The following is a 22303-nucleotide window of genomic DNA, read 5'->3' as shown; positions in this document are numbered from 1 at the left end:
CTTTCTCTTTTTCAATCTGAAGACATTTGTAAAGATGTTCAGTTGTCAAGTTCCGTCTTTAGTTGGAGACTGAAATGACCTGATTTTCTGTCTTTGAGGAGAAGTTTTCAGGAGAGCAGGGGTGTAAAAGTTTGTCTTCAGCAGGAGAAGGGGTCTAATTTTGTGAAAACCCAGAGGGGGTGAGCGTTTGAACTCCTTAATGCTGTTCTCCAGCAGACGATTGAGATGTTATTCTTTTAGGAAAAGCGGCGGGGGTGCACCATTAAGCCCCTGGCCTCCTTTTTCCGTCTCCTCCTCTGAAGATTCCTGCAAAAGAAGTTTGAAAATAAAATACTAGAGGGAAAGAGGTAAAAGTTTTCTCTTCTCTATTTCCAGGCAGAGTTTGGAAATGGCCTCGTTCTGGAGAGTGTGGAAGTTTGACTCCTTCAACTCCTTGAAGGGCTTTGAAGAAAGTTACTCCTCAGCAGGAGATCAGACTTCTGCTTTAACAAGGGTTGAGGACAAAAGCATCCCACTCCGTGTGAAAATAATACAATTAATGAGACTGAATGTTTGTCCTGTTATCAGCCATGTTGGTTGAAAAAGTCTGCTCAAATACGCTTTGATGGATTACCATGATTTTCTTTTTACATTTATGATTCCCAGAGAATGAATTCTCTGACTTTGATGACTTTTCTTCTAGATCCACCACAATGTTCACATTTGTGATTAAACCAATAAAAAACAAGTTATAAAAATAAATATCAAGAATTTAAATATCGAATAGAAGAAAAAAATATACAATATATCTAAAATAAAATGAAAGAGTTGTGCAGTCTTTAATAGTTAATAGTTTTGTGCAGAATTGTCCAAAAGTTTAGGTATAAAACGAAAACAAATGTTTTGCAGTTTACAGAGATGGTCGTCCAAGAAACATCTTTTATTTCACTTTAACTCTCATCCTGCCAACATTTAACATACAAAGACTATTGTTAAACTACTGCAAGAGGCGACCATCATAGAAAAATGTTAACTTATACCTCTCAAAATGTTACTTGTTATGTAATTGTCTGTAATAATCTGAAGAAACAAAGTGATTATTATAATTTTTTGGGAAAGTTAAAGTTAATTTGCATATTGTGTAAAACCAAAATAGGAAGCTCACATGATAAAATGTGTGTTTGCTGCATCTGTGATAGTTTCCTTAACAATGGCTGATAGTGTGTGATACTTTAATAAGGATGCATGGCAAACATTCAATTATCAATTCAACATTATCTATTAAAACTGCATATTAAGGAAAACCATAAATCATTTCTACAGTTTCATCAAGGCTCATGATTTAAAAAAACGAGCCAGAAAGAATTTAGCAGTGCATACAAATATTTCTCCATAGTTTTCTTCTAAGTGGAACCCTTTAAAGGTTCATTTGGACGACTAATATCTGAATTCCTCTCCTGAGGCCGACAATAAATGCATCATTTGTTCATGGCTCCACTCCCACACATCCAACAGATGTTCCTATCGTGCAATATGAGAGTAAACATCAAGAAGCTAAGTGAGGAGCGAAAAAAAACCTCTAGTGTAATAAATCAAAGTGTTGTGTCTCAGGAGCCTGAGTGTGAGTAGGAAGAGAAGACGTCAAAATGAAATGAAAGCTACACATGATAACTATGTTGTCACGTTTCTCTCCTCTGGGTGGTTTAGCACTGTATTTGTTAAGGTGAAGTTTTCCTCTCTGCTGCTATTAACACTTCTGAGATGACTTTCCTAGAGTACTCCTACAGTGCGAGTCTTCCAATTTACCTCCTAAACTTGTCTGGTATCAGGTTTGCTTTGGCTGGTGAATCTGCAGGGAAGGAGGTTTTAACAAAGTTACAGGAAACCTCACACGCTGGCTCATGCCGTCAGCGACAGCAGACGCTCTAATTGTTGAGCGCCACGCTGCTGAACGGCTCTGCTAATTCAATTTTAAGATGCTGGGGAACAGGAGTGTGACGGAGAGGTTGGAAGGGTACTGAGAGAGAGGGGAAAAAAGCTTTGCAAAAGCTTTAAATCTTTCCTTTATAGCCTGCTACTTCTGCATTCTCCTGTAGATGTGATCATTTACTAGTAATATTTCCCTTTTGAACAAATGTAGTAAAGGAAAAAAGTACAATGTTTCCCTCTGAGTAAAGGTACAAAGTAGCCTGAAAAGAAAAGACTCAAGTGCCTCAAACGTATACTTAATTAAGAGTTTAGTAAATATGAGGTTTTATTATTAATTAAACAACCCAACAGTTTATATAACTGCAGCTAAGCTATTATTAATATATAAATAATATATTTGGGCTCTGGGTAATTGTGACGACATCGGACGGACCGACCTTTTGGTTCGCCCTCAGGTAAACGCTGTTAGCTCTGTCAGCACTGTTTGCAGTTGTTTGCATCATTGGTGCTGCAGGAATTAGTCCCAAAACCCAGAAGTAAATCAGCACTTTACACTGCCGGTTCTTTAATCTTTTAATTGGTTCTTGCTTAGATGCCTGAAATAAATTCTGTGGTCAACACAAGCTTTAGATATTTTAACGATTTGATCTACGATATAAGATGCATCAGTCAATATCCCTCACATGAATTTTGAAGCTTTTAAATGTCTATATAAAGACAGTTGCTAACAAGTGGTTTACGGAGATTCCTAACAATCATTTTGTCAATTTGTCCTTCTTCACAGCCATGTTATTTATACACCAGCTTATGCGACCCTGGTGTAGTTAGTTAAAAGCCTAACGTTAGCTTTTTACTTGTGCCGATAAGTGGTAAAAATAGCGTTAACCCTCTTCCTCCTCCTCTTCCTCCTCCAGGTCTGTCTATTCGCAGCGTCTGCTGGCGAGCCGACCGGATCCTGGCGGGAACTCAAGACAGCGAAATCTTTGAGGTGAGAAAAGGAGACAAATGGCGGGAAATAAAAAGACAGCCCCATGTTGTTCCTTCCTGCAGAGACGTTTATTTAAAGACGCTTTTATTTTGGTGAGCTAAATGCTGGCTCCTCATTGGCTAACCTCACTGCAACATGTGAACACCCAGTCAGCGGTGTTGTATTCAAGATTACCTAAACAGAAACCAAGTAAAGACCAAGAGGAGACCAGTGGGAGTTCAACACTGCATTCCACAAAACGTGGAACATGTAAACCAAAGGCACTCCTCAAACTGATCTGAATGATCCATATTTCCATAAAAACACCCGCGGAAAACAAATGAAGATTCCTCTTTAATCACATATTTTATTTCATTTACACTCTATGTGTGTTTGTATAAGTCAGCCTTGAGAAATACTTCCTATGAGCATTCACATTAATGAGGTTAACAAGTAAATAGGACACTAGACAGGAGATTTAGCATTGAAAATGTTAATCAGTTGACTAATTGATTAATGGTTTAATTCATGATCATTTCAGCTGTACTTGTACAAACTTTTATGCAGTTAAATTAATAACAAAACATCATTTTACAGACTCTTCATATGTTTTTGTGTATAAATCTTGATTAGTAAAGTAACTAAAGATCTCATGTGAATGTAGTGGAGTAGAAGTAGAAATTAGTACTAGTGCTAGTACCTAGAATTTGTACTTTAGTAGAGTACTGAAGGTATTTAGACACAAAAGCCTAAACTTGACAGCCAAGGTTAAAAGTAGCGTCATTTAAAAACAGTTGTGCAAAGTAAGTAAGTCCCTGTCTGTCGTTGTCCAGGTGATGGTGAGGGATCGGGACAAGCCGCTGCTGATCATGCAGGGTCACAGCGAGGGCGAGCTCTGGGCGCTGGACGTTCACCCCAAAAAACCTCTGGCTGTCACCGGCAGCGACGACCGCTCCGTCAGGTCAGTGCACGAACACCATCACTCACACTCATACTCAAACAAATATTTTGTTGAGTGGTTTGAGTTGATTTGTGGTGTGTGACGGTTTCTGCTCGTCTCCAGCATCTGCACGTTGTTTGCTGAGATTCCTGAGAGACCAATTATATATGAACACACACAGTCAGCTGAACAGTGAAGAGATGCTGACATGATTGTTGGGTTCCCTCACTTTCCTCTTCATGTATACTTCTAGCATATCTCATATGCATTTTACAGTTATAATCCTGGCAGGTTAAACTATGATAAACTATGATAAATAAAATGTCCTCTTGTGTATAACAGTACTGTACGGCCTACAGTGACTATATTAGTCAGTGGTGTAGTGGAAACAAATTACAACATTAGTCCCGGGGTTGTTTTTTTATTGACTCATATATCCCAAAAGTTCAGGTTGACCCTGTAGTCATGGATCATTTTACATGTTTAAAAACGCTGAGGTGAAGACGCTCATAACCCCCAGCAGAACTTGCACAATGACGACCTGACCTTAACTTTGTGCTGATGAGGTCCGCCCATCGCACACGCACCAGACTCGCAAACCAAATACGAGTCAAGATTCTGTCAGTGCATTTCCTGTTTTCTCGCCTCAAATGTTTTCATATTTTAGTTCGCTGTTAAGCTGCAAAATAAGAAAGTCTGTGACCCGTCCACTATGTTGAAAACAATCGAGCCAAAACCTTCTTATATACACTCTATGAACCAAAACCAATGCACAGACTGGAGCAAGTCCGCATGAATCGTACCATTTTGGAGTCTCACCACGTCTTTCTGTTTGTTTGACCGGCTACTGTTACTGCTTAGAGGGCTTTGTGAATTTGGTAACATTTGGACCAACTTTGTGCGGCAAATGCCTTGAACTTGGCTCAACTTTGCTGAAAAACATAAAGCACGTCATCCAGCAGACGCTGCGTTGGCTAATTAGATACATACAAGGGCAGAATCCAGTATTTTTATACACTGTTCTCAAAGATAAAACAGCGGCTGCCACCGTAACTTGCCAGAGCTGACAGAAGTATTACAAACCGTGTAGAGTTTAGTTATCTGATGAGTCTTTCAAACACCAATCTATTACTCAAACTGGATCGTACCTCAACAACACACTACCAGCTGCCTCCTGCACTGGATCCCTGCTTTATTTTTTTAAATTAGTGACATGCCACATATTCCCATAAATCTGCCAGATAGGAGCTACTTTAAGATGTTTCCTGAATAAGACTTCTGGTCTGTAAAACACAGTGAAAGAATCTAGAACCGAAACCTTACAGGTTCTTAAAAGTTAAGGTTATTGGAAAGTTACATGTTAAGTTACCGTTGTGGAAAAGGTTCATAAGTATGTATCTTATTTAATATACCTATATCTAAATGTGTGTGTGTGTGTGTGTGTGTGTGTGTGTGTGTGTGTGTGTGTGTGTGTGTGTGTGTGTGTGTGATTCAGGTTGTGGAGTCTGGTGGATCACGCCCTCATCGCTCGCTGCAACATGGAGGAGGCGGTGCGAAGCGTGGCGTTCAGCGTGGACGGATACCAGCTGGCTCTGGGCATGAAGGACGGATCCTTCACTGTGCTGAGAGTCAGGTAGCACACACACACACACACACACACACACACACACACACACACACACACACACACACACACACACACACACACACACACACACACACACACACACACACACACACAACACACACACACACACACACACACACACACACACAAACAAACTGAAATAAAATCTCATATTGCTTTACTGTAACATGTCATTAACACATTCATTTTCTCCGTCCGCCTCAGAGACATGACGGAGGTCGTTCACATCAAAGACAGGAAGGAGGTGATCCATGAGATGAAGTTTTCTCCAGACGCAGCGTACCTCGCTGTCGGCTCCAACGATGGACTCGTGGACATCTACGCTGTCGCCCAGAGATACAAGAAGGTAGAGATGGAGGCACATTGGCTTTGAAGCTGAAAAGCTCCTTTTGCTGGAATGAATGCTGTGCAACAGTTTATTTGCCAACAAAAAAACATTTTGTGGATTTTAATACCTGCATATTTAATAACTCCCTCTTATAATTTGATTTAATTATTGTCTGTCTGAATGCAGGTAGGAGAATGCGGTAAATCAGCCAGTTTCATCACTCACCTGGACTGGTCTCTGGACAGCAAAATCCTGCAGACCAACGACGGAGCTGGAGAACGCCTCTTCTACCGAATGCCCAGTGAGTCCCAACACTCCAAAGTTGCATTGATTATATAACAGTCAACAGACAGTTTTCTACATTATAGGGCACAATGTGCATCATTCTGGCCTAGTTTTAAGGAACTTGGAGATACTTGATGATGTCAAAACAAAGAAGCTACACTTAAAGGATCAGCTCACCCAAATTACAAAGTTACAAGAAAGCATATTCTGGCACTTAAGGCCGAGTATTAGTCAAAAATATATTTATTTGAGAAAAAGAGTTGTAATATTGTGAGAATAAAAGTCTCAATTCCTAGTAAAATGCTCATAATATTACATTGGAAAAAAATATATAACTTTACAAAGAAATATTTTAATATTCAACATTACTCTTTTTCTTTATATATATATAATTATTGTCCGTAAGCCAACGAGTCAAAATGAACTAGACAGTCCAGACAAGTGAGTCTTTAAATCCCAGCTCATGTCGGCAACACCTGTTGGTCTCTTTTGGCAATAAAAAAACAAAAATCCAAGAGAAGGTTGTCCAATAGTGGACCTCATTCACTAGACAGAGGCAGATTGTGTGTGCGTTGCCGATGTAACAGACATTTACCGTAATTGTCTCCAAATACGATTTCACACACAAACTGCTGCAACTCGGCTCAGAACAGATTCCAGCTCAGCAGATTAAAATCGGCACCATCCACACATTTCCTTTTTCTTTCTTCTTATGTCTGTTACAAACGATTCTTTTTGATGAAAATGTGCAAATAGGCTGTTTGTTATCATGAGCATCAACTGAAGGATAAACGGATGAAACATTTGCTACAGAAATGAAATAAAATCATGATTTCATTGGTAGTTAAAATGCACACTCTGCTTTCTGTCTCCCCTTCCTGCAGTGGGGAAGCCGATCCTCAGTAAGGAGGAGGTCAAAGGTCAGCGCTGGGCGTCCTGGAGTTGCGTCCTGGGCTCCGAGGTCAGCGGCATCTGGCCTAAATACTCTAATCTAACCGAGATCAACGCGGTGGATGCCAATCACGCTGCCGCTGTACTTGTTACCGGGGACGACCTCGGCCTTGTTAAGCTCTACCGCTTCCCCTGTCTGAGGAAAGGTCTCGACCTTTCTCTATTTTTTAATGTCTTTTATATACGTTCTTCTCTCTCTCTGTTTTGTTGTTAAATGTGACTCGTCTTTTTTTCTCCAAGGAGCTAAATTCAAGAAGTACATCGGTCACTCTGCCCATGTGACCAACGTCCGCTGGTCACATGACCTGCAGTGGGTTCTGACCACAGGTGGGGCCGACCACGCCCTCTTCCAGTGGAGGTTTCTACCAGAGTCGGTCATGAACGGAGGACTGGATACCAACATACAAGGTGGGGAAACTGGGAACAGTTAAGAAAAAGAAGATCTGTAAAGCTCATTGAATGATGAGGAACAAAGCAGAGTCAAGAATGAGTAGAGTACAACTGTGTATTTTAAATACCATCCCATTACTTAAAAGTAAGTAGAACTACATTAAGTACAATGGAGCTAAATTGAACAAATAAGTAGCTCTGCAATGTAATAAATGTCTGCAATGGACAGTTTGGGTAGAAGTTTGAATGTTCACCTTTGTTTTTATTCACCGAATTACTGATTTAGATAATGAAGTTAAACAGAACCTGTCTGTCTGTCTGTCTGTCTGTCTGTCTGTCTGTCTGTCTGTCTGTCTGTCTGTCTGTCTGTCTGTCTGTCTGTCTGTCTGTCTGTCTGTCTGTCTGTAGACAGTCATGTGGACTCCAACAGTGAGGAGTCGGACAGCGACGTGTCAGATGTCCCGGAGCTCGACTCCGACATTGAGCAAGAAACACAGATCAACTACGACAGACAGGTACGACCTGCCCCCCTGAGCAAGGCACTAAATCCCTCCGCTGCTCCAGAGTGGGTTCACAGAGCAGCTTTGCACATGTAGAAATGTTGGGTTTTTTTTTTTTGTGGAGGGCTCCTGTGTATCAGCTCCCTCGTTTTGTTATTCAGCCCCAGTGCGGCAAAGCTCTGTGCAGTTGCCATGGCGATTCCTGAAACACGCCTTATCTCCAAAGACAGCCACTGCCTGGCACACGTCCCCGTGACTACCAGTTGTCGGGCGCCGGCAGTGTTGCAACAATGTGCTGTTTGGAGATAGAGCTCAAAGTGTGTGTGTGTGTGTGTGTGTGTGTGTGTGTGTGTGTGTGTGTGTGTGTGTGTGTGTGTGTGTGTGTGTGTGTGTGTGTGTGTGTGTGTGTGACAGACACAGAGAACAGAGGCTGTGTGTGTGTGTGTGTGTGTGTGTGTGTGTGTGTGTGTGTGTGTGTGTGTGTGTGTGTGTGTGTGTGTGTGTGTGTGTGTGTTTAGATTTATCAGTCGCTCCAAAGTTTAATTGGAAAGAAGAGGAAAACATGGATTAATACTGTTATTGGAATCCCTCATTCTTGGCCTGCCTTCCTTTCTTTTTTGACAATTTCCTTCTCCCCCTTTTTTTTTACACCCTTTCTTCCCACCTCCCTCTCTTTAGTTTCCTCCTCCCCTCTTTTCGGTTTTGCAGTCTGAACTGAAATATCTCAACAACAATGGATTTGCAAAGACTTGAAAGACTTTTGAAAAGTGTTGATCCCCTGACGTTTCCTCTGGTGCGACCATGAGGTTGACATTTTTAATTACATGTCTCGACACCGATGTGGATAAATTGTCATGAGACTTTGTACAGATATTCATAGATGAAGAGGCATGGAATGAAATGTAATAACTTTGGTGATCCTCTGACTTTTCATCCAGCGGGTCAACATTTTAATGGGTCCACTTTAAGACCAAATACATGCAGAACTAATGACATTCCCATCAGCCTCAGTTGTACAAATGTTAGGATGCTAACACGCTAAACTGTGATGGTGCACATGGTGAACATTACACCTGCTAAACATGTTGAGCTGCAGACTCTTAGTCTTGTTTCAGTTGTTAATTCATTCATCTCATAATCAACGTTTAGCTCACACCCAGTAAGAAGATGGAAATATATGTTTTCATTAGATCATTCAACTTCTAGATTATTAGAAAATCAAGATGAACAGTAAGGGTAAAAGGTACTCAGAGGGGAGGATGTTGGATGTTTGGATCACAACCACCCAGGAGGAGGAATTGTGATAGATTTTGATGATTTTCCTTTGAGATAATTTAACAGCTAGGTGAAAACAGGAAAAATATTGTGGAGCAAACAGTGAGTCTACACTCCAGACACAGTTTAATGGTCTGTAACTCACAGCGATGATCCACCATGACGCTCCAGAAACATGCAGTCTGGTAAATGGAAAGCAGCATGAAAGTGGAGCGCTGCCAGTCCTGAACCTCCGGGGAGCGAAGTCTCTCCGTGTGAAACTGTCAGGCGGCTGAAACACGAATCACCTTCAACAGAATCATTTGCATGAAAAATGACCAGGCATGTTCAGTTTAATTCTCTTACCGGTGAAGAGAAGCTGAGAAACGTCTGTACAGCAGATGTGATGTTGTTATGAGGAGATTATTTATTGATGGTTGTGTCTGCGATGTCAGAGATGATCTATGATTTTATTTTCTTGATGAAATGAAGATGATGAACGAGTGAAAGTCTGTCCGACACCGTGTTGAGGGGCCATTGTGAGACTTTGTAACGTCAAAAAATATTTATAATGCAACATAAATAATGATTTTATTATCATTCATTTTTCGTCTTACTTATCAATAATAAGTAAGATAATCAAACTCTAAGTTTTGGAACGTCAATTTTTTTTGAGGGTTGTAAACAGGAAGTAAAATGTTGCCATGCATTTAGGAATTTATATACTTTGGTGTTCAATCTGAGCCCTCTGTTTTTAAGCCTATTTTTGATTACATTTTTCATGACTAATTTGTTATAGATACTTAAGGCCTGTCGATTAGAGTTTACACCATATAATAATGCAGCAGGAGTTAACAGTGAAATTTCCCAACACTGTTCCTGCTCCCCAGAGGATGAACGGACATGACATTTTTAGCTCCACTACTGGCTTAAAAAAAGATAAATAAACATTATGTTGTTTTATCTGTCCAACATTTCCATTTTGACTTTTTATTTTATTTTGTATACGTGTGTGTGTGTGTGTGTGTGTGTGTGTGTGTGTGTGTGTGTGTGTGTGTGTGTGTGTGTGTGTGTGTGTGTGTGTGTGTGTGTGTGTGTGTGTGTGTGTGTGTGTGTGTGTGTCTCTGTGTGTGTGTTTATGCAGGTGTATAAGGAGGACCTTCCTCAGTTGCGACAGCAGAGCAGAGAGAAGAAGCTGCAGGTTGGATCTCTGAAGAGACAGAGAGGACCAGACCAAGGCCTCCGGCTGCAGTTTGTTCACGGGTAACAAATCAATAATCATTTTAATTGAATTTTAAAATTTTAAGAATTTAATCAATAATTCCTTAGACTTTAAGATGTGCTAAAGTATACCTGCTCATGTTCACAACTTTCTGCGAATTCCCAAAAATTGGCTTTAAGAATACATTGTCAGAATATTTTGAGAGGTATTCATAATTTAACGGTTCTAAAATCATAATCATAAAATGACTAAACCAACGTGTGATGAGCACACAAAAAGCCTTGAGTTAAAAGTTTGGTTTTATCCGAAATATAGAATTGTTACATTATTAGCATCGAGGTAAACTATTATTGTTGCTTGATAAAATAGTTTGACAGACCTTTTTATGATTCTAAAACAATATCAGAGCTTCTCAGTGTCCAGTTTAAGAGTGATAGCAGGTCCCAACACTGTGTTTTATAATAAAACTTTCTAATTATTACTAATTATTCCCCTTATTATGCAAATAAAACATAATTACAGGGAAGTGTTGTTTATTTGTTTTTTTATAAATAATGTTACTATCTAATTGTAGATAGCAGAGTAGAATACTCTCCACTTTTGCCTCATGCTGACAGTTTTTATGTAGATGAAATAATCAATGACGGAAAAAATGTCCTTTAAAGTTGTAAAAGCTTCTAGTGAGAGCTTCACACAGTTATTACAGCATGTTGAGAAAAGAGGGCTGAGTTATGAGATTGTTCTGACCTTTAATTATGGATTACCCCAATAACCTCTACAGATGCATGTGACCTTATGCTATTTATACAGGCCTGAAAATGGCTGTTTTTTACTGCTGGCATTTATCAATAAATTAGTGAATGCTGTGTTTGTGTGTTTATGGGCAGGTACCGTGGTTACGACTGCAGGAACAACCTGTTCTACACTCAGGGCGGGGAGGTGTTGTACCACGTGGCGGCGGTGGGCGTGGTATACAACCGGCAGCTGCACAGCCAGCGCTTCTACCTCGGCCACGACGACGACATCCTGAGCGTCAGCATCCACCCGCTGAAGGACTACGCTGCTACGGGACAGGTACACACACACACACACACACACACACACACACACACACATAAGATCTGTATGAAGGGTCTGTAAATACTTGAATTGTGTATCCTTGAATGCAATTAGTGAAAAAGGCATGTAATGTGTGTGTGTGTGTGTGTGTGTGTGTGCAGGTGGGCAGAGACCCGGCCATCCATGTGTGGGACATCCAGACTCTAAAGTGTCTCTCTTTGCTGAGAGGTTTCCACCAGAGAGGAGTGTGTGCTCTGGACTTCTCAGGTAACCTGTGTGTGTGTGTGTGTGTGTGTGTGTGTGTGTGTGTGTGTGTGTGTGTGTGTGTGTGTGTGTGTGTGTGTGTGTGTGTGTGTGTGTGTGTGTGTGTGTGTGTGTGTGTGTGTGTGTGTGTGTGTGTGTGTGTGTGTGTGTGTGTGTGTGTGTGTGTGTGAAACATCTGTCTTAACAAGGTTTAATTTGCGTTTCAGTCCCTGAAAGTGAGGATATTTATGCTCCTCCACAGAATCCTCACTCTTCAGCCTTCAGATCAATATCAATTTTTTTTCCATCATTCTGATCCAGAGAGAAATCTTTCCACAGCTTGTTGATCTGGTTTAATGGATGTAGCAGTCAGGATCAGTGGCTGCGATCAAGATGTCAGCGGTGTGCAGGATTACATAGAAATCAATGTGTGTGGGTGTTGTGATGCACGCTACACACCACATGTGTGTGTTGCATATTGTTATTTCTTATGCACCTGACAGGGGTGGAATGTAGCTAAGTACAGGTACTCAAGTACTTTACTAAAATACAGTTTTGAGGTACTTGTAAATTGAGTATTTCAGTTTAATGCAACTTTATACTTTTATATACCACTACATTTTGGAGGCAATAATAGTATTTTTTACTGCATTTCATTTTTTTAATGGAAAATATAAATCAACAAATACATGATGATGTGTTATAATGGATTAAACTACCCAACAGTATATAAAGTAATTAAGATTGAGATCCCCCTTTTCCAGCTGCAACATTAAAGTTATGGACACAGTAATGCATCAATAATTATGATCCAATAATATAATGTACTGTATATTAATCTGAAATGGCTCAAATTCTGCATGAATACTTTTACTTTTGGTAATTTTGATGCTTTTACTTGTAAGAGTTTAAATGCAGGAGTAATTTTACACTGTGGTATTTCTACTTTTACTGAAGTAGCAGATCTGAGTACTTCTTCCACCACTACTACTGATGACTGATAGGCAGACTTTTAATTGCCCAAAGTCTCAGAAATTGGGAAGTAAAGCACCAGTTCTGAAATATATACTTCCGTAGCCAACAATACTTTGTTAAAGGTACTTTTTTAACCCTGAGTATTAAAGTGATAAAAACTAGATTTCACGTAGCAAGAAAAGTGCGTCATCAGATGGTTCTGATCAGTGTTCAGGTCGCTCCTTTCAGGTTTGTCATATTTAAAAACCCTCCTGATATAAATGTCCTTTCTGTGATCCGGATGCAGCTGATGGAAAGAGTCTGGTGTCCGTGGGAGTCGATGACGGACATTCAATTGTCGTCTGGGACTGGAAGAGAGGAGAGAAACTCGCTACTGCCAGGTACAAAAAAACTACTACTACTCTAAACTACTGTGAGGTCGGTACACTGTAGAAAAACTACTACTATTACTGCTACTATTCTAGCTACTGTTATTCTTATACCACTTCTCTACCACCATGCTGATACTACACTTAGTAGTATTATCAGTACCTTTACTCCTAGTAAAAGTCATATTTTATTATTACTTGTTGCAGTACTACTAACAGTGCTGTTACACCTGCTGACACTAATATTTAACAACAACTGCTACCTTTACTACCATCCAACATCACTGCTATATGACTGCTTCAGGTACATCACTAAAAAACAACTATATAAATCTGTGCAATATAAATAATCTGTGCAATACAATAATTATACAATAAGTATTCTGTCTGTATATATAATATTTTATGATATTTTAGTTATTGTGGATTTTTTTAACTTTTTTTACTTAGTTATTTAATATTCTTTACTGTGTTATTAATTATTCATAATACTTGTTTTGATCTTGTTTTTTACTATGTCTCTTGTGTGCACTATCCTCTCTGCTGCTGTAATCCTGCAAATTTCCCCGCTGCGGGACTAATAAAGGATTATTTTATCTTATCTTATCTTATCTTACAAGTAATATCTTTTTTTATATGGAAGAGGGGGCAACAGACTACTTTCATGTTCATCCTGCATTTCTTCTGTATATATTTATTCTCCTTTTCTCCAGAGGTCACAAGGAGAAGATATTCGTGGTGAAGTGTAATCCCATGCTGATGGACAAACTGGTCACTGTGGGAATCAAACACATCCAGTTCTGGCAACATGCAGGTAAAACTTCAGGAATGATTTTTGACTCTGGCTTTAATTTATCAGAGATCAACACTCTGAAACTGCTGCTAATTACACTCATTCTGTTTTTTGCAACAGATTTATTGTGTGCTTGACGCTTGAATGTGAAAGTTTCCACTTAACTATTTTCTGGTGTTGCTGTTTGTGTTGTTTTTAATTCCTAATATGCTATTGTCCTCTGTTGACCTTTTGCTGCTTCAACAGATGGTGTCCCAGAAGAGTCAATTAAATTCAGAAATGAATTCAATGTAGATGCATTTATGAGATCGTTGTGACCTTTAGGCCAGAGGTTTTCAAACTATGAGATGCCTCCCCCAGGGGGGAGAAGGAGAGGGGGATGTTTGACAATGTGATTGCTGCAGATTGCATCAAAATTCATACTTCCTCTTGCAGTCATAATGCAGTCATATCTTAAACCACATAATACACATATTTCCAGATTCAGGGACTTATCCTTCCAGAGAAAATCCTTATTTTTAAATATTTGGACAGAAATCCACGCAGAATTCATGAAAAAAAGACTCGGCAGAACTTATTGTGTTTTCAGGTTTTTTTCAGTATCAAAGTTACCCAGTGATATTTGTCTGTACATCCATGAGCAAACTGCAAACAGGAAATGCTTATATCTTATTCAGAATACGTTAAAGGACACCATTTGAAAAGGCAAAAAGATAGGACTCATGTTGTAGCCAACTAACTGAATCCACGGCAGCATTTTACTTCTGTTTCCATCACCCCGAATTATAGGAACTGGGGCTTTACTTTCCAGAATTTATATTTCAACAACTTTACTATTAACTAAAGGCAATAAAGTGGTCTGACTTTTAAAGCTGTCACTAATCCTTAATTTAATACTCTCAATGAATGTATTTGTTTATTTCTTGTTGGCATGTTTAAAGTTGTAGCAGTGATGTTTAAAGTTGTTTAAATAAAGTTTTGTCTGATGGATTACTTGTCTGACCTCCAGGTGGCGGTCTGACCTTCAAGCGTGGTGCGTTCAGGAGCGTTGGCCGGCCGGAGACCATGATGTCGGTGTGTTACGGCCGCAGCGAGGCGCTGGTGTTCTCCGGCGCCGCCACCGGAGACGTTTACATCTGGAAGGAAGCACTGCTGCTGAAAACAATGAAAGCCCACGATGGACCGGTGTTCGCCATGTTCTCCCTTGACAAGGTGAGGAGGACAGGTGTGTGTGTGTGTGTGTGTGTGTGTGTGTGTTTGTGTGTAAAGAGATGCTTTTACATACAGTACAAGTCAAAAGTTTGGACACACCTTCTCATTCAATGGTTTTTCTTTATTTTCATTTTTTTCTACATTGTAGATTAATATTGAAGACATCCAAACTATGAAGGAACACATATGGAATTATGTGGTAAACAAACAAATGCTCAACAAACCAGAATATGTTTTATATTTTAGATTCTTCAAAGTAGTTGAATGAGAAGGTGTGTCCAAACTTTTGACTGGTACTGTAAACTGCTTCATAAAAGTCAAGCGACTCTTCAAGTTGAGTCAGAAACATCTTTTACATTAATGTTCCAGATCCCCACCTTTTGGCTGAAAACTTGTACCCCTTCTGCTCAAAACACAAAACAATAAATCAAACATAAATAATGCTTTACTTTAAAAAATGAGCTCCTTATAACTAAAAATAAAAAGAGCTGCAAGGTGTTAAGAAAAAGGGGAAATGTTCCAAATATTATATTATTTATTAAACAGCCTAGGATTTAAAGGATTAATGCTTTTCTTCTTTGCTGTATCTCCTAACAACAGATATCCTGCTGCTGTTTGTTAAATGCCAGTTTTTTTTACAATTCATCAATTCATCCTGAGCCGCCTCCTTTTGGTGTGAAGAGTCAGCAGTTCCCCTCTGAGTTCTAATTATGACTTCTGTATCCCATAATTATGACACACTAATTCATAATTATAACTTACTATCTCATAATTACGAGATAACAGGTGTTACAGTGTATTCTGTGACCTGATTAGGAATGTCAGCTTTATTCCCACTGCAGTCCTTTGCATTACAAGCTATATTTAATCTCTTTATCATGCTTTTATTTTTGATTTTGATGTATTTGATTGTATCATAATATTCAGTTTGGGTCACGAATGTGATAGTTTGCATTTCTGATGTACAACTTTATATCAGAACTGGAGAATATTTCTTCATTGAAAGTCGAGCATTGAATGTCACTGAAGGCTTTTTCTAGATGGAAAAGACGTTTTTGTTTTTCCCAACTTGCTTCCGTAAAGATTTGATTGACAGGTGGATCAACCAATCACAGGCCTCGTACCTTTTGAAAATGCCGAACCTCTCCAGAACAGTTTCGAATGATGGCTCTTCAGATGGTTCTGTGTAACAAAACCATCTGAGGAACCGTCAGGTTAGCAGAAAGAAACATAAGCACAGTACTTGTATGTACTAAGTCATTTTCACTGTGTATGTCTGTACAATGTACCACACATTTACTTCTATGCTTGTATTCAGTCTTATTGAGATATTTTACTCTTAATTATACGTTTTTTTTCTTGTAATTATGACAAACAGAAGTCATAATTACAAGATAAGGTGTTTTCTTCCTTTTGGTGAGTGTGTTTGAACCTCCTCATCACTTTGCACTCACTGTTTGTCATTTTCAGCAGAAACGTTGGCTAAATGCCCAAAAAACTAAAAGAAGGAGTGAGCAGACGTTTAGTAGATTTAAATTTATTTTGCTGTTGGCGTTTCTTCTTCCATCTGTTTCCCCTCTCTGTCGCTCTCTCTCCCTTCTTCTCTCTGTCATTGTTTTAACTCCCTCTCTTCATTCAGTATACGACTCTCTCTCTCTCTTTATGTAACAGGATTTAAAGACAGACGATCCAATAGTGAGACTGAGATTTACTATAAACTCCTTTAAATCCACAAAACCACATTCCTTGATAGCTCATGCTCAACCTGATTCCATATCACATTTTACCGTCTGTTTTTCTTTTTACTTTATTTATAATTACTTGATCCTCCTTTCTACTTGAAGCCAGCATCCATATGTGAATGTTGTCTGGTTTTCATCTTCAACATACAAATTAATCTTAAAATTGAATCTTCTTTTCTCTTTCCCTCAAGCAAGATGCACATTATTACCTACGTCGCATCTCTGAGTAAGCTCTTGAAATCGTCATTAAATTACTGCAATTTAAAATGTGGCTTGTTGCCACACATTTGAGTTCTAACTAGAGTATTGCAGAGTCAGCGATGTGTCTATTCACTTCACAGACGTCTGCATCTCAAACCAAATCAGGGCCTCATTTCCAAAAAGCATCTGAAGGCAAATATGATCGTAAAAATCCTCCTTACAAACCCGGAAGCACTCTGTGATGTGTAGAACCAGTGGAGTTCTTCTTCAAAAGTATACTACACCCACAAAATGATAAGTGTGTTTGAATTCTTCAAGAAAACTTTTTGGAATGCCTCCTTGGTGACACAAAACAGAGAAAATGTCTGTTTCTCACTCACACACAAGGTGGTTGTGCAGGAATTTATGACAAGGACAAGAAAAATCTTTTAAACAACATTGTCTTTTTCCAAGTGTTAACTTTTATAAAATATTTTTTTGGATTATTATCAGAGTTCAGGGTGTCAGTGAAAGTTTTATGACTCAAATCAAAAACTCTGTAAAAATAGACTCTTTCCAACACAATGTTGACTGTGTGAGGTTCTTCAAAGGAAACATCAAACAGATGTGAAGATCTCAGGCTGAGTGGGAGGCTGAGAGAGAAAAACCTGTCAGGGAAGGATGACAAGAGTGAAGGATGCCAGATCTGACAGAGGAAGGAGGGAGGGAGGCGGAGTGACAGTCTCTGAGTGAAACAAGGGATGTGATAAAGTCAAGATATTCCTGCTTTGTCTTAGCAGAGCAAAGATCTGAATTTGCCACTTATTGATTTATCTTATGCACGAGCAAGGACCACGCCACCGCAATGTGATTTAAAAGGTTTAATGAAATGAGGAAGTATTGGATGTTGAGGATGGAAGGACGGATGGATAAGGAGGGGAGGAACATTAAAGAGGAAGTTTAGAATGGTCTGGGACAGATAACTTAAAGGAGGAGACTCCTCCAAAATATCTGGGCGTGACCCTGCTCCCAAAACATAAAATAACTAGTGAATCAATAAATATAATCATTTCTTTTCAGGGCTTTGTGACGGGCGGTAAGGACGGTGTGGTGGAGCTGTGGGACGACATGTTTGACCGCTGTCTGAAGACGTACGCCATCAAGAGAGCGTCGCTGTCCCCGGGCTCTAAAGGTGAAAACAGCTAAAACCAAGTGTGAACCCTCAAACATCCCTTTGAGAACACAAAACAGGAGGCAGACTAAGCTACAGCTGCATCCTACACCTCTATGTGGATGTCTATCTGACATTGATTATTTCATTTGTAGCTGTGTGAGAACTTGTCATTTATGTGAACTCAAGAAAGTTAAAGCTGCCTTTAAAAAAAACAAAAGAGTGTGTTACAACTGCTTCTTTTTATTAACAGTGGTGGATTTTAATTTTTTTGTTGTAGGAATTGTCTGTTATATGTTTGCCTATTGTAGATAAAATTATGGGAAACATAGTCATAATCGCTGTCTCTGTTAAAGATATTGAGTAGAAAACAGTAGAAACTCTTCTATCCAACACTGCCATCAGGTGGACACACAGTGACACACACTTCTGTCTGTAGGAATAATAATACATTACTGAAAGTTTCCTAAAGTGAACTTCACGATTACTGACTTGATGTGTGTGTGTGTGTGTGTGTGTGTGTGTGTGTGTGTGTGTGTGTGTGTGTGTGTGTGTGTGTGTGTGTGTGTGTGTGTGTGTGTGTGTGTGTGTGTGTGTGTTTGTGCAGGCCTGCTGCTGGAGGACAACCCGTCCATCAGGGCCATCACTCTGGGACACGGTCACATCCTGGTGGGAACCAAAAACGGAGAAGTTCTGGAGATCGACAAGACCGGACCCATGACCCTGCTGGTGCAGGTACTGTATGTTGTTCTGACGGGAACTGATCACATCATATGATCATCATCAAGAGAAAGAAGGAGCTCTCAATATTACCTTTTTAAGCCAAACCCGAGTGAGACGTCTCTAGAATTTAACATACATTTCCATGACAACAGGGCAAACGCCATCTGCTGAGAATAATCATGATCATGCTAATAATCATGCTCCACAACAGCCACTAAATTGACCTTGTGATTTTTCTGCTTCTGTTTGAATGAATACATTCATGTCTTTATGAAATTCAAGAGAGAAGAGAGAAGACCTCAGGTATTTTTAAAATGTCTGGTAGTCTGGTACGGCACCAGTTGCCATGGTGAGGAGAGCTGTCTGCTGCAGATCGATCAGCAGTTGCACAACACACACAATCTCAAACACACACACACAGACACATTTAGTGTCTGTGTGTGTGTGTGTGTGTGTGTGTGTGTGTGTGTGTGTGTGTGTGTGTGTGTGTGTGTGTGTGTGTGTTTGTATGAATTGTGTTTTATGAATGTGTCTTTTACAAAAGAGTAGGTTTGGTTTTCTCAATGAAGTTAACAACAAATTAGAATTAAATTCATCATGCTTTTTATGTTAATGACAGCGTCACAAAAATAGAAGAGTTTCTACTGGGCGAGATTAATAGAGACATATACTTTATGATAGATAATATAACTAGTAAATATAGATAATTTACTACAAACTGCTATATAGTACAAAGAGCACAGAGCTTTTTGACTCAATTTTGGCATCTTTCTCGAAGAATGTTAATTGTAAATTACAAAAATAAAAGCGTACAGGGATTTCATTGAGTAAATCAGATTTAACAACCAAAGTGAGCGGTCCGATGTCTTCCTATTGATAAATGTGTGTGTGTGTGTGTGTGTGTGTGTGTGTGTGTGTGTGTGCAGGGTCACATGGAGGGAGAGGTCTGGGGTCTGGCCCCTCACCCCCTCCTCCCCGTCTGTGCCACCGTCAGCGACGATAAAACCCTGCGTCTGTGGGAGACGTCGGCCAATCACCGCATGGTGGCCGTCCGCAAGCTGAAGAGAGGTAAAGAGATAAAAAGGACCAGACTGCCAGCTTCAACGTGTTTTTTTTTTTTTACAAATCCTGTATATTAGACTCCAAATCATCCATCAGTTCTCAGATCAGTTTCATTTTAGACATCTAATGGTTTCAGTTAATTTCTGGGAAAATCAGCTTGACATTAAACTCGCTTCAGTGAGATGATCCATCCGATAATCATGTCTGACTTCAGATGAGAGCAGAGACTGTTGGTGCATTCAGTGACACTCCATGTTTTTGGTTTTGAGAGTTTCCTACTCAACAGCAACCTTTTCAAAAGCAAGAAATAATCAAACTTAAATGTCATGACATATAGTTTGTTTCTTCTTAAATGTCTTCCGGGGTTGATTTCTTCACCCAGTTCTTGGAACAAAGTGTTTGTTTGTCAGGAGATTCTCAAATATCACATGTTCCTCAAAGGCTCCTTGGAAAAAACAAATATAGTAAAAAATGTACTTGAGTTGTTGGAAGGAGTTTTGTTTTTCTCTTCTGATGAAGCTAGGCTAGGCTCTTCCAGTCGTTGTGCTAAGCTAAGCTAAACATGTTCTGATCTATCATTCTTCTAGAGCTGAATACACTGACAACAAGAGGATTTTATATAAATGTTAGACTGTTTCTAATAAGTTATTGAAGCTATTCCAGACCTACTTCTGTCGAGAAACATTTTCCAGCTCCTCCCGGGAGAACCCGAGTTGTTTCCAAGTGGGATGCGCTATATTATCCCTCCAGCGTGTTTCGGAATCTCCCACCATTTGAACTTGTCTAGAAATCCTCCAAAGAAAGGTGCCCAGGAGGATCCTGATTAGAAGCCCGAACCACTTCAATTGGGCTCCCTTTGGACTTTTAGAAAACACTCAATCCCTTAAAAAGACTTGTATCCAACAGTGGAGCGAACATGCTCTTTAACAGCAACGCCATGTTACCATCGTAGTAATAATATAGACACAAAATAACAAGAACAAACTGTAAATAAGACTTAAAGCTGACAGTGAACAAGGTCAAAGCTTGATGCAAGACATCACAGGCAGGAAGATAACAGTTTTAAAGTTACAGAGAGGAAAAGGTGTACTTGATTTTTTGGTGACTTTGCAGATTTTAAGCTTAGTTTCAACATTTTTGCTCCATTATGCAATAAACAGAAGAGAGATGACAGGAAACACAAGGGAAAGAGGCGAGATTACATGCAACGAAGATCCCTGGCTGGACTTTTAACATTAGATTTCTGCCAGGTCAAGGAATAATGAAATTACCACACTGATTTAATAGAAATGTAAATAACGAGAGAACCCACTGACGGACTTTTTATGTGTGTTTTCCAGGCGGTCGCTGTTGTGCCTTCTCCCCCGATGGAAAGGCGTTGGCCGTCGGTCTGAGCGATGGTGGCGTGCTGGTGGTGAACGCCGACACACTGGAGGATCTTCTGAGCTTCCACCATCGCCGAGACGCCATCTCTGACGTCCGCTTCACCCCAGGTACACACACACACACACACACACACACACACACACACACACACACACACACACACACACACACACACACACACACACACACACACACACACACACACACACACACACACACACACTAACACTTATATCACTGCCTAACTCTCTGAACCTGTTTTTTTGCTCCTGTCACATTTTACCGACCCTGGCCTTGTTTTTCCGTGCAGCATATTAAGTCCTGCATCTCTATGGAAACAGCACAGTCATGGCTAGAAGTAAAAGAGTTCAGTTGTTGTCACATGACTGTTGGTCTCAGCCGAGTCAATCCTGGCTTCCCAGTTGTGCTGAGAAGTGCAGAATTAATTGTTCAATAAAAGATCTGGCTGGTGCAAGTGGTTTTACTTTGTCAAAATTTTAAATCAGAAAATGAAATGGACATTGAAATATTATTTAAAGCTTTGATTTTGACAAATGTTCTGTTCAAGCAGCATTAGAATTTTTTTTTTTTTTAAAGTAAACATGTTTTACAAACCCGCTGGCGTTTTTTGGGGTTCAGAGGTATATCCACTCATCCTCACTCGTGTTCTCAGACTCAGGTAAATTCCTGGCAGTGGCGTCACATGACAGCTTCGTGGACATCTACAATGTGCTGACCAGTAAGAGGGTGGGGATCTGCAAAGGGGCGACCAGTTACATCACACACATCGACTGGGACGCTCGAGGTAACACTCTATATATCTACCCAAACAGGTTTCACTTCACTGTGCTGAATGTTTTTTTTGCAGTTTGTTTAAAACTCTAAAAGTGTGATGTGGAAACTTGAAGCATCCATATCACAAATGCTGAGAACAATATTTTCATATTGCACATGATGGAGAATGAGGAGGTATCAGACACAAATGTACTCTTATTA

General features: G+C 39.7%; 1 protein-coding gene across 2 annotated transcripts in view; it reads left to right on the top strand.

Moving 5' to 3' along the window:
- Positions 1 to 22303, top strand: part of LOC129092309 (echinoderm microtubule-associated protein-like 6) — a 68421-nt gene that overhangs the window by 30128 nt on the left and 15990 nt on the right. For both annotated transcript variants that reach the window (XM_054600217.1, XM_054600216.1), the window contains exons 7-25: positions 2823 to 2896; positions 3709 to 3836; positions 5311 to 5448; positions 5668 to 5809; positions 5978 to 6092; positions 6961 to 7173; positions 7268 to 7435; positions 7826 to 7932; positions 10316 to 10434; positions 11281 to 11467; positions 11614 to 11719; positions 12957 to 13050; positions 13752 to 13852; positions 14841 to 15043; positions 18046 to 18157; positions 18744 to 18871; positions 19786 to 19927; positions 21262 to 21414; positions 21981 to 22112. In XM_054600217.1, the coding sequence (XP_054456192.1) occupies positions 2823 to 2896; positions 3709 to 3836; positions 5311 to 5448; positions 5668 to 5809; positions 5978 to 6092; positions 6961 to 7173; positions 7268 to 7435; positions 7826 to 7932; positions 10316 to 10434; positions 11281 to 11467; positions 11614 to 11719; positions 12957 to 13050; positions 13752 to 13852; positions 14841 to 15043; positions 18046 to 18157; positions 18744 to 18871; positions 19786 to 19927; positions 21262 to 21414; positions 21981 to 22112 (2562 nt within the window). The remainder of the gene's footprint in view (positions 1 to 2822; positions 2897 to 3708; positions 3837 to 5310; positions 5449 to 5667; positions 5810 to 5977; positions 6093 to 6960; positions 7174 to 7267; positions 7436 to 7825; positions 7933 to 10315; positions 10435 to 11280; positions 11468 to 11613; positions 11720 to 12956; positions 13051 to 13751; positions 13853 to 14840; positions 15044 to 18045; positions 18158 to 18743; positions 18872 to 19785; positions 19928 to 21261; positions 21415 to 21980; positions 22113 to 22303) is intronic.

The sequence above is a fragment of the Anoplopoma fimbria genome, chromosome 6, assembly GCF_027596085.1.
Source record: "Anoplopoma fimbria isolate UVic2021 breed Golden Eagle Sablefish chromosome 6, Afim_UVic_2022, whole genome shotgun sequence".
NCBI lineage: Eukaryota > Metazoa > Chordata > Actinopteri > Perciformes > Anoplopomatidae > Anoplopoma > Anoplopoma fimbria.
This window is presented reverse-complemented; position numbering and strand designations above follow the sequence as displayed.